General features: G+C 41.7%; 1 protein-coding gene across 1 annotated transcript; it reads left to right on the top strand.

The window, feature by feature from the left end:
• The first annotated feature begins 12 nt into the window (after window positions 1-12).
• LOC101614724 (40S ribosomal protein S4) lies at window positions 13-12,635 on the top strand. Its single transcript, XM_004668761.2, has 2 exons — window positions 13-82; window positions 11,808-12,635. Exons 1-2 carry the CDS (start codon window positions 13-15, stop codon window positions 12,524-12,526), a joined length of 789 nt encoding a protein of 262 aa, XP_004668818.2. The 3' UTR covers window positions 12,527-12,635.
• The last annotated feature ends 271 nt before the right edge of the window (window positions 12,636-12,906 follow it).

Here is a 12,906-nt window from a genome sequence, read left to right on the forward strand (position 1 = left end):
TAATTCCCTGGTATGGTTCCCTGCTGCCACCTGCTGGCTGCAGACACCAATGCTCCTGTTCAGGAAGCTAGCATCATTCATGGTGAGAGGCTTTTCAACTAGGTACTTAATTTTTTTCTTACAAGCCAGATGTGGTGGCACAGGCCTTTAATGCCAGCATTTGGGAGGCAGATGTAGGAGGATCGCCGTGAGTTCAAGGCCACCCTGAGACTACATAGTAAATTCAAGGATAGACTGAAACTACAGAATGAGTTCCAAGTCAGTCTGAGCTAGAGTGAGACCCTACCTTGCAAAAACAAACAAAAAGAACCCTTTTGTTTCTTACAGTATTTTCACTCTGTTCTCTTTTTAAACAAAATCTCTTTTAGTAAATTCCATGTGTGAGTCACAGAAAGTCTCATCAGACTTAAATGGAAAAAAAAAAAAAAAAACTTTTCTGTACTTGGGCACTACAATTTGCAAGGGTCCCCAAATGTATATTAATTCCATTAGCCCCATGATAGTAGTTATGTTATATTCAAAATAAGTTGAAGTATGGATAATATATAAATACAAAATATCACATTTTCTTTGAACTTCATTAAATGTTTTTAATAATCTTTTGAAAATATTTCAAAGGAAAGCAAGACTATTTATTATTGTTATTATTGACATTAATCCAGACTCTACAGAAATACAAGAATGGAGAGTGGATTTGGGGTTTTATTCTGGAATGTCCCTCAAACGCCATGTGTGAAAGGAATGATCACCAGCCTGTGGTGCTATTGTGAGGTGGGTGAGATCTACTCATAGGAATTTTGGTCTTTGGGGAATGCAGGAGATGGCAAACACGCCATTTCAGGATCACGAGGAATCAAGCGCTGAAGAGCTGCTTGACACAGTTCCAGCCCAGCTGTCTCTCCCTTGAAGTCCGATGTGGCCCCTCTATAGAAAAATCTTTGGCTCTCTACGCTACAGAAATATGTGGTTTTCTGTATAATGTTTGTCTTTCTCTGTCTTTCACTTGGTGTCCCAATCACTAAGTTTACTTTTCCAGTAAAAATTGGTGTTGGTGAAGTGTTGGTCAATGTATCTGAAAGAGGCTCTGGCATAGAATTGGAAAAACAAGAAAATGGGTCAGAGATAATTGTTTTCCTTAAAGGCCTTCAAGAAAGTCAGGCATGGAATACAGTACACTTAGGAGGAAACAATGAACCTCCTGGAACAATGCAAAAATTGTTCTATGACTAATTTTTCTAAATGGTGGCAATTGCAATTGACTCTTTACCAGGAATCCTTACAGAAAAACAACCGAAGTCAGAAATAGTTCAATCGGGGGGCACCAAAGTCTAAGTATTGGAGGGACATGGAAAGGAAAATTCAAAATAAATAATTAAAGGATAAGTGGATCTACTGGATCAGTGATTAATGATGGGAAGTCCCATTTGTGGTTGTTTTACCTCTCACCTTTAATAGAGTAATTGAAAGTAGAAGTCCAGGAAATCACAAGTGCTTGACCGCACATACATGGGGAAAATGTGAAAACAGTTAATCATTACAGGGGCCTGGCGACTTTACTTGAGATGAATAATTATGGGGTTGTTTGATGATAAGGAATAACAAAAAGTTTCTATGAATTCTGTGAAATTGTACCTTTCTTGAAGTTTGTTCTTGCATGATGTGATCAGAAAATAAAAGACTGAGGCTAAGAGCTGTGGCAGCAGAGAAGTAGAGAAATATAGAAGCATGGAAGCATAGAAACAGAAAACAGAAAAAAAAGACAAAAAATATAGAAAAAGGAAAAAATAGAAAAATTAAAAAAATAGAAACAGAAAAGGAGGCAGAGAAAAAAAGATAAGAAAACTCAGCTGCCTTCAGCATTAGCCTGTCAGCTTGCACCAGAACTTGACTTTGAGTCGTTATTTCGCCGCTCCCTTTCACACCTCTCTTCGGGGACCCTCCTTCAAGCCAGGGCTGGACCCCGGCAGGCTCCTCAAGGGGATTCCAGCCTCCTCTTCCCCTCCTCTTCCTCCTCTCCTTCCTCCTCCTCCTCCTTCTTCTTCTCTCTGTCTGTCTCTCTTTCTCTCTTGCTAGCCATCATGAGGTGAGCAACCATGCTCTATCATTCACTCCCACCATTATGTACTGCGCCACCACAGAGCCAAAGCAACAGGGTCAAGTGACCATTGACTGAAACCGTGAACCAAAATAGAACAGACTTCTGGTCAACATGGCGACCACCTAGCTGCACTGCAAATCCCGGGGAAAGAATGATGCAGATCCTAAGGAGAGAGCTGCCCCATCATATCTCAAAAGGGCCCCAGCTGAAACTAAGGAAAATTGGTGAAACAAGCAAGGGTGCTGTTTTCCTGATGAACGGGATACCAGCACAAGGGGGAAGGAAACCAACACAGAGAAAAATCAGCTCCTACCAAATCAGAGAGCCAGAGCCTCAGAGGCCCCCACCACCTCATCACTGAAGCAGACCAAAAATGAACCCAACATGGCTCAGGGAAATTTTGCTGAAGAGGGGGCGGAAAGAATTTCAGAGCCACATTTTGGGTCATGATATGCAGAGACATTTATCGTACCAATAACTGTGGGCTAACTCCACAATGCATGACCCATATACCTGAACAAGGAGGGGCCAATGGGGAGGGGGTGGGTCATGGAAGAACCTAATAATGGTACCAAACTGCCTGTATTTGCTGAATAGAAAACTAATTTAAAAAAGAGAGAAAATAAATAAATAAAACAAAACCCTTTTTAAATTGATTTATTTCATTAATTTGTCACATCATCAAAAAGCTGACTGAAAAAATGGATAATTGGTTAATGGTCAAAACTAAGAATACATAATATCTAAGGCTAGGCATCAGATAGCAAGAGATTCAAATCTCACATTAGTGGCTACATCTTTATATGTTATCACATGCTTATTTCGCCTTTAACCTCCACAGGTTCATGCTTTGTCTTCCTACCTCACATGAAATTTGCTTCCTCCAACACACATCCCTGACAGACATCCATCTGAGGTCAGCAGCATTAGAAATAGTGTTTTCTGGGCTGGAGAGATGGCATCATGGTTAAGGTGCTTGCCTGGGGAAGCCTAAGAATGCATGCTGGAATCTTCAGGTAGCCAGATGCAGTGACACAAGTATGCAATGTCGCACATGCACACAAGGGGGCGCACGCATTTGGACTTCATTCACAGTGGTTGAAAGGCCCTGGCACACCCATTCTCTCTCTCTCTCTCTCCCTCCTTCTCTCTCTTTCTCTGTCTTTCCAAAATATAAAATAATACAAAAATAAATACTATTTTCTTAAAGGTAGATCATTGGTTTCTTTTCTCATTGCTGTGACAAAATAGCTGAGAGAAGCAACTTAAGAGAAGTTGGATTTATTTAGGCTCACAGTTTAAGAAAGGCTTATACAGTCCATCATGGTGAGAAAGGCATGTGTGTTCATCAACAAACAAGGAACAAGCCAGAACAGGCCAAAGCACAGGCTCAGGAGAGTCCAATTTGCTCTCTGCAATGGCCAGGGGAATCTCAACCCATTGCTTATGGTAGTAGCTCCTGAAAACTGCAGCTAGACCCACCATGGGAGGTGCGAGGAAAATACTCTATTTTATTGATAGCCTAATGCTTTTTAGTTAATAAGAAAACTCTGTTTGAACAAAGACTATTACCAAAGGGCAATTTTCAAAATATTAAAAATACAATTTTTTTCAGGTGTGGTGGTACATACCTTTAATGAGGTAGGAGAATCACTATGAGTTCAAGGCCACCCTGAGACTTCATAGTGAATTCCAGGTCAGCCTGAGCTAGAGTGAAACCCTACCTCGAAAAATCAACAACAAACAATACAATTCTTTCGATTTCTGTATGATTCACAAGCTTGGGTAAAACTTGTTGGTGTTTAATACTCTTCAGCATTTCTGAAGACAGAACCCTCTAAATTACAATATGAAAGTTGGTGCATTACTTACCTTCTCATTTCTGGGACAAAATATATAACAACAATCAGATTAAGAGAGGGTTTGTTTCAACTTACAGTTCCAGGTTACCATCCGTCAAGATGGGGAAGGCGGGCTGGAGAGAAGGCTTAGCGGTTAAGCGCTTGCCTGTGAAGCCTAAGGACCCCGGTTCGAGGCTTGGTTCCCCAGGTCCCACGTTAGCCAGATGCACAAGGGGGTGCACGTGTCTGGAGTTCGTCTGCAGAGGCTGGAAGCCCTGGAGCACCCATTCTCTCTCTCTCCCTCTACCTGTCTTTCTCTCTGTGTCTGTCGCTCTCAAATAAATAAATAAATATTAAAAAAAAAGATGGGGAAGGTATGTCAGAAAGAGCTTGAGGCAGATTGGATCAGGTTCACCATAAGCAAGCAGAGAGTGATGGATGGATGCTGATACTCAGCCAGCTCTATCTGTTTTCAAATTTATTTATTTATTTGTGTGTGTGTGAGAGAGAGACAGACAGACACAGAGTGTGAGCATGGACACTGCCCCTACAAATGAACTTCAGATGCCTGTGCCGTTTTATGCATCTGGCTTTACATGGGTACTGAGGAATCCAATCCAGGCTGATAGACTTTACAAGAAAGCTCCGTTAGCCACTGAGTAATCTCTCCAGCCTACTCTCCCTTTTTTATACAGTCCTGGACCCCAGCCCATGGAATGATGCTGCCAACAGTTTAAGGTGGATCTTCCCACCTTAAGTAACCCAAAAAAGATAATCCCTTGAAGACATGCTCAGAGGCTAATCTAATTAGATAACCACACAAAGTGATCCTAGATTCTATCCAATTGACAATATAAACCATCACAAGTCTACCTCTTGCCAACTTGACACCCAAACATATTGTCATAACCTTCTACCTCTTGTCTCCATAGGTTCATAGTTGCCTCATCATGTAAAATACAGTCCAACTTCAAAAGTCCTCATGGTCTTTAACAGCTCCAACACTGTTACAGTCAAGTTCACATTGCTGGCAGAAATCACCCCACCAAGAGCAGATTTGGGGGAAAAGGGTTTATTTGGGCTTATAGATTCTACAGGAAGCTCCATGATGGCAAGGGGAAATGATGGCATGAGCAGAGGGTGGACATCACCCCCACCCCCGGCCAACATAAGGTGGACAATAGCAACAGGAGAATGTGGCAAACACTGGCAAGGGGATGCTGGCTATAACACCCATAAGCCCTCCCCCAACAATACACTCCCTCCAGGAGGCATTAATTCCCAATTCTCCATTAGCTGGGAACCTAGCATTCAGAACACTTAAGTTTATGGGGGACACCTGAATCAAACCACCACATTCCATCCCTGGCCCCCATAAACTGATAACCATCCAGGATATTAAATGTAATTCATTCAGTGTAATTTTAAAAGTCCCCATAATTTTTATCAATCCCAATGATATTCAAACATCCCCATATACAAGGTCTTTGAACTGAGCCATAACATGAAAATAAACCCCCCAAAACCTATGATGGTACAGAATAAACATTCACACTGCAAAAGATGGCATTGGACATAGCAAAGAAATATTCAACCAACATAAGATTTAAACAGAGCAAACGTCAAACTCTGTAGCTCCAAGTTCAAGAACTCTAGCCAGTGACAAGTCTCCAAGCCCAATAATTCTAACCAGCAACAAGTCTCTGTAGTTCCAATTCCACCCATCCAGCTAGGCTACTAACAGTCTTGGAAAATGTCATCCGGGAACGGCAACTTTCCTGAGCAGCCATCTCATTGTCCCAGCATCTCCACTGGGGCTCCACTGCAACTCACTATCCATCCTCATGGCTCCATCTGGTCTCCATGCAGGCATCTAGCAGACCTGCTTCACACTGCTCATGTCCCTTTTCAAAACATAAGACTGTGTTGCAATTCAATTACCCTCTCTTTCCTGTATTTCTTATACTCCATAATACCAGGTAGAGTGCCAGTTTGTTAATCCAGGGGGAAATAAAGCAGACTTGGAAGAACAGGACACTCCTTCAGCAGTCAGTCCCCTTCAAAAGACTGCACTCTTTCTGTTGTCCCAATGCATGTCAGCTGGGCCAATCTCAATGGTTGTAATCTCTCATATGATTGCAGCTGAATGGGCAGAAGTTTCATCCTAAAGATTTCTTCCCATGTCATATCCCTCTGCACACACCAGTCCATTTCTACACACTGCAATCCTGCACAAGTTCTCAGGACATGGGTATAACAGCAAGCCTCTCACACAAACTTCTTCTAGCCAAGTCCAAGCAAAGCTCTTTCTTGACCTCATAAACCAAACCTCACCTCTTACTGCATTCAGGTCTTTCAATTCTGACCAGAATAGTCCATCAAGCTGAATTTATAGCACTTCAAGGCACCTCTTAGGCCAAGGTTTCAAATCCTTCCACATTCTTTTTGAAAAGCAGCTCCAAAAGGCCAAAGCCACACAGTTGGGTATCTAGCAGCAAATGACCCCATACCTGGTACCAACTATGCTGTTGCAGTCAGATTCACATTGCTGGCAGAAATCACCCAACATTTTGGGGGGAAAACTTTCGAGAAAAAAAAAAGGTTTATTCTGGTTTACAGACTAGAGAAGCTCCATGATGACAGGGAAAAATGATGGCATGAGCAGAGGGTGGATGTCATCCCCCAGCCAACATAAGGTAGACAATAGTGTGCCAAAAAAGGCAAAGGTAAACTGGCTATAATACCCATAAGCCCACCCCCAACAATACACTGCCTCCAGGAAGTGTTACTTCCCCAATCTCCATCCGTTGGGAACCTAGCATTCAGAACACCTACGTTTATGGGGGACACCTGAATCAAACCACCACAGACACAGTTCAAAATTCCAATAGCTCAAAGTCTAATCTGAGATCCAAGGCAGTCTCTTAACTGAGCCCTGTAAGATCAAAGTACAAGTTACATACTTCCTGCATATAATGGCACAGAATAAGCATTTCCCATTGCAAAAAGGAGTATTAGAGGCATAGCAAGGAAAGACTGTACCAAAACAAAAGCAAAACCCAGCAGGGAAAACACCAAATTCTGCAGGCCCATATCTAGTATCTGGAATTCATGATGAAATCCTCTGGGCTTCAAAATGCTTGGGTATCTCCACCTCAGGCTGTGCTGCCTGTACCCCCTCACATGGGCCAGATCTGCTCTGAGCCTGTAGCACTTTTGGTAGATGTCTCATGAAGTGGCATCTCTAACATTCTGGAGTCTCCATTTCAATTTAGGGTCACCTATACAATTTCATACAATGGCCTCCATTCAGGGGCCTTGCTCAGTTTTCTCTAAATTTCTGAGAATAATTAAATGATACTTAAGTGAGCTCCTAATTTTGGAGGGAATTGCTCCAAGGTTATAGATAACTTAAACATCATTGCATTGCTCTGATAAAGCCCTAAATCCTTAAAAGCTTGAAAATCCTGTGGTGATCTAACTCATGATCACGCCTCTAACTTCACCTCCTGCTAAACTCCTCTGTCTAAAGATGAGTGTGATGGCTTATGCCTGAAATCCCAGTACTCAGGAGGCTGAGGTAGGAGGATTGCTGTGAGTTTAGGCCAGTATGAGCGAGTTCCAGGTCAGCCTAAACTAGAGTGAAATCCTGCCTCAAAAAATAATAATAGGGCTGGAGAGATGGCTTAGCGGTTAAGCGCTTGCCTGTGAAGCCTAAGGACCCCGGTTCGAGGCTCGGTTCCCCAGGTCCCACGTTAGCCAGATGCACAAGGGGGCGCACGTGTCTGGAGTTCGTTTGCAGAGGCTGGAAGCCCTGGCGCGCCCATTTTCTCTCTCTCCCTCTATCTGTCTTTCTCTCTGTGTCTGTCGCTCTCAAATAAATAAATAAATATTTTTTTTAAAAAAAGAACTGACAGTTGTATTTAAAATAATAATAATAATAATAATAATAATAATAATAATAATAATGAAATTCCATAGTCCAGCAGGCCTTACCTAAGTCCCTAGACTTCAGGTGCTATTGAAGTACACTCTTGATTTGGGAGTGAGACATGCCTGGTGTTGTGCCAATTACATAGCATTGACGAATGTACCAAAACTCTTTACATTTGCTTTTTCTCATTTTTGTTATAAGAATGATAATAGCACCTACCTCATAAGGTTGCTGTGTAGATTCCTTGAGATAATGTATGGCCAGCATTTGTAATAGCATGTGTAACATGGGAAACACATAAATAAATGTTAGTTATGACAATAAGGAGGGCTGGTGACATGGCTCAGAGGTAGAGTACATTGTACAGTAGTAGGTTTGATCCATAGGACCACAAAAAAATAAGACTCATAACTACATTGTCTTGTAACTGTCTGTCTATTTGTTTTCCCCTCTAAACTATAAGATCTATTAGGGCATCACACATTGCCCATTCTTATAACTCTAGGGCCTAGTACAGTAGGTATTCTCAAAAAATAATTGTAGAATATGTGAATGAATCAATAATTAGTAAGCAAAGACTAAACAGATTAACTCATTAGTGATGTGATACAAATTAATAGAAGAGCTAAAACGGGTGGGTTGGTATTGACCTCTTATTCCTTAAGAACAGAGCTTTAGGTATTTGTTAGCTTCATTTATTATAACAATGTGGTGAAGTTGCCTCAGGAACCTGCAATCGTATGATCATGGGAGCATAAGAGTTTGAACCTGATTCCTTGATTATAGTTTGTTTGTTTTTCTAAAAAATATATTTTATTTATTTATTTGAGAGAGAGAAGCAGACAGATAAGTAGAATGTGTATATATTGTATATGTGTGTGTGTATATATATATATATATGTATATATATATATATATATGTGTGTGTATATATATATATATATATATATATATATATATATATATAGAGAGAGAGAGAGAGAGAGAGAGAGAGAATAGGCACACCAGGGCCTCCAGCCACTACAAATAAACTCCAGATACATGTGCTTGTTTTTGCATCTGACTTTACATGAATACTGGGAAATCGAACCTGAGTTCTTCAGCTTTGCTGGCAAGTACCTTAGCCACTAAGCCATCTCTCTAGTCCCTGTTTGGTTTTGTGTGTGTGTATGTGTGTGTGCATGTGCACACAAGTGAGCATGTGCATGGTGTATGCACACACACACATGATGTGGTGTGGTGTGGTGTAGTGTGTATGTGGGTGTGGATGCAGTGTATGTGCCTATGTAGGCTCACCTGTGTCAGGGTGTGCTCACCTGCAGTGGTTGGAAGGGGACTCAAGTGTCTTTCTCCCTTGCTTTTCAGCCCATTCTTACTTGGGCCAGAGTCTCCTGGTGATCTTGAAGCTTGCCCTGTTTTTTATTTTATTTATTAATTTATTTTGTGAGCCTCAGCAATTCTCTAGACTCTGTTCTTCACAGGATTGGGGTTACAGGCTTGTGTGGCCATGCCCAGCTCTTTGTTTATGTAAGGCCTGGGGATCAAACTTGAGTGGTTTCCCAGGCTTCCTTGGGTACAAATGCTCACACAGGAAGTGCTCTTTACCACTGAGCCACCTCTCCAGCTTTTGTTTTTTTCTTATCCTGACTATTCTCTTCTAACAAAGCTGCTATAGTTAAGATCTTAGTTAAATTTCCTCTGAAAGTGGTACATAAATACATTGATTTTGTCATTGGTAAGGGCTTCATTTTTTATCTGCCTTTAATAAATTTCATTATTATGGGGAAAGACATCTTAGTAGAGTTGTTTTGAAAGAAGAGAGACAATTTTCTATGTACCGTTTCTACTTTAAGCTGCTGGAAGATTCTGTTTTTGTTTTGATCATAAGCATGAGCAACTGCTGGTTGTCAAGGGGGTAGGATCATTACTTCAGTCTAGGAGCTAGAAAACATACAGATGTGTCACATTATTAATTAATCTGCTGCATTATTTTTCCATCTTATCATCAAATACAGTCTCTTGCCACCCTTGTTATTAACAAGTAGAATAATTTATACCTTAGAGGCCCACAGAGTGACATAATTCAGACTACACAACAAGGCAGGAAATTATCATGTATTTTATCACATCAGAGCCTACTTGCAAAGTTAATCAAGTATATTGTGGCAATGTAATGATGACTTACAACGTAACATGTAACTCATATAACACAACATGAAAAAATGGATGAAAACTATTAAATGCTGTTTGGTTTTGCTTTACTTTGTTTAGTTTTGTTTCTTACTAAAGAAACCTATACTATTCCCACTTCTTCTCCTTCCAGTTTCTCTTGTACAAGCTCCAGTCAAACTATTATATCAATTATTGTATTTTGCAGCACTAAATTTTCCATTTGGCTCATTTCTATATATTTTTTTAATTTTTTTTGTTGTTGTTTTTCATTTTTTATTTATTTGTTTGAGAGCGACAGACACAGAGAGAAAGACAGATAGAGGGAGAGAGAGAGAATGGGCGCGCCAGGGCCTCCAGCCACTGCAAACGAACTCCAGACACGTGCGCCCCCTTGTGCATCTGGCTAACGCAGGACCTGGGGAACTGAGCCTCGAACCGGGGTCCTTAGGCTTCACAGGCAAGCACTTAACCGCTAAGCCATCTCTCCAGCCCAAGTTCTATATTTTTGAAGCAGGATCTTACTAGCCCAGGCTGACCTGGAACTCACTCTGTATCCTAGGCAGGCCTCAAATTCATGCTGGTCCTATTACCTCAGCCTCCTCAGTACTGGGATTAAAGGCATGGGCCACAATGTCCAGCCCATTTCTATATCTTTTTTTTTTTCCTTTGCTGACACTTTCAGACTTTTTTTTTCATTAAAAAGTGTTATGGGGGCTGGAGAGATTGCTTAGTGGTTAAGGCACTTGCCTGCAAAACCTAAGGACCCAGGTTCAATTCTCTGGTACCCATGTAAGTCAGATGCACAAATGCATGTGTCTGGAGTTCATGTGGCGAGAGGCCCTGGTGTGCCCATATTCTCTCTCTCTCTCTCTCTCCCTGCCCCTATCAAATAAATAAATAAAAATATTAAAAAGAAATTTGTTTGAAGCCAGGCATGGTGGCGCACGCCTTTAATCCCAGCACTCAAGAGGTAGAGGTAGGAGGATCACCATGAGTTCAAGGCCACCCTGAGACTACATAGTTAATTCCAGGTCAGCCTGGACCAGAGTGAGACCCTACCTCAAAAAACCAAATATGTATATATATATATATTTTTTGTTTGAGCCAGGCGTGGTGGCACATGCCTTTAATCCCAGCACTTGGGAGGCAGAGGTAGGAGGATTGCCATGAGTTCAAGGCCACCCTGAGGCCACATAGTGAATTCCATGTCAGCCTGAGCTAGAGTGAGACCCTACCTCGGAAAAAAAAATTGTTTGGATTATTTTTGGTTTTAATTAATTTATTTATTTGCAAGCATAGAGAGATAGAAACAAGAGAGACAGATAGAGAATGGGTGCATCAAGGTCTCTAGCCACTGCAAATGAACCCCAGACACACATGCCCCTTGTGCATCTGGGTTACATGGGCCCTGGGAATTGAACCTGGGTCCTTTGGCTTTGCAGGCAAACACCTTAACTGCTAAGTCATCTCTCCAGTGCAATAAAAATATTTTTGTTTGTTCTTTTTTTTTTTTTTAATTTTTTATTTATTTATTTGAGAGCGACAGACACAGAGAGAAAGACAGATAGAGGGAGAGAGAGAGAATGGGCGCGCCAGGGCTTCCAGCCTCTGCAAACGAACTCCAGACGCATGCGCCCCCTTGTGCATCTGGCTAACGTGGGACCTGGGGAACCGAGCCTCGAACCGGGGTCCTTAGGCTTCACAGGCAAGCGCTTAACCGCCAAGCCACCTCCCCAGCCCAATAAAAATATTTTTAAAAGAGTGTTTTGGGCTCCTCGTCCATCCACTGGGCCCCACAAACTGAGAGAATGTTTGCCTCTGATCATTTTCTTAAGGAACAGACTTAAGTATGCCCTAACTGGAGATGAAGTAAAGAAAATTTGCATGCAGCGCTTCATTAAGATTGACGGCAAAGTCAGGACTGACATAACCTACCCAGCTGGGTTTATGGATGTCATCAGCATTGACAAGACTGGAGAGAATTTCCGTCTGATCTATGATACAAAGGGTCGCTTTGCTGTTCATCGTATTACTCCTGAGGAGGCCAAGTATAAGTTGTGCAAAGTGAGAAAAATCTTTGTGGGCACAAAAGGAATCCCTCATCTGGTGACCCATGATGCTCGTACAATTCGCTACCCCGATCCCCTCATTAAAGTGAATGACACCATTCAGATTGATTTGGAAACTGGCAAGATAACCGAATTCATCAAATTTGACACTGGTAACCTTTGTATGGTGACTGGAGGTGCTAACTTGGGGAGAATTGGTGTGATCACTAACAGAGAAAGACATCCTGGCTCTTTTGATGTGGTTCATGTGAAAGATGCCAATGACAACAGCTTTGCTACCCGGCTTTCCAACATCTTCGTTATTGGCAAAGGCAACAAAGCATGGATTTCTCTTCCCAGAGGAAAAGGAATCCGCCTCACCATTGCTGAAGAGAGAGACAAGAGGCTAGCAGCTAAACAGAGCAGTGGGTGAAATGGTCTCTAGGAGACATGTGGAGATGCCTGCAGTCTTTTAACATCTCTGGGTGACATGCTGGATAGGCGTTTTTACTTCAAATTAAATAGCATAATTAGTCTTAAAAAAAAAGAGTGTTTTGGAACTGGGGAGATGGCTCAATGGATAAAGAGTTTGCATTGCAAATATGAGTACCTAAATTCAGATTCACAGACCCCCACCTAAAAGCTGGAAGCTATGGTGAGCTTCTATAAGATACAGATCTTGTCCCCCTTTTGTGGGGTGTGGTATAAATACACATTTAGTTTTTAAAGCCTTCACAGTATTGTTTGGGCTTGCTCAGGTGTATGCTATGCAGAAATTAATTGAAATGTCGGTGGTATTCCAGACCCATGTTC

Source organism: Jaculus jaculus, chromosome X (assembly GCF_020740685.1).
Source record: "Jaculus jaculus isolate mJacJac1 chromosome X, mJacJac1.mat.Y.cur, whole genome shotgun sequence".
NCBI classification, from domain to species: domain Eukaryota; kingdom Metazoa; phylum Chordata; class Mammalia; order Rodentia; family Dipodidae; genus Jaculus; species Jaculus jaculus.

Excerpts from the sequence above, each read along its gene's own strand:
- LOC101614724 (XM_004668761.2), top strand. The coding sequence starts at position 13 with ATGGTTCCCTGCTGCCACCTGCTGGCTGCAGACACCAATGCTCCTGTT. Across the intron at positions 83-11,807 it reads GGAAGCTAGCATCATTCATG|TGTTTTGGGCTCCTCGTCCA; the intron begins GTGAGAGGCTTT and ends TTTTTAAAAGAG.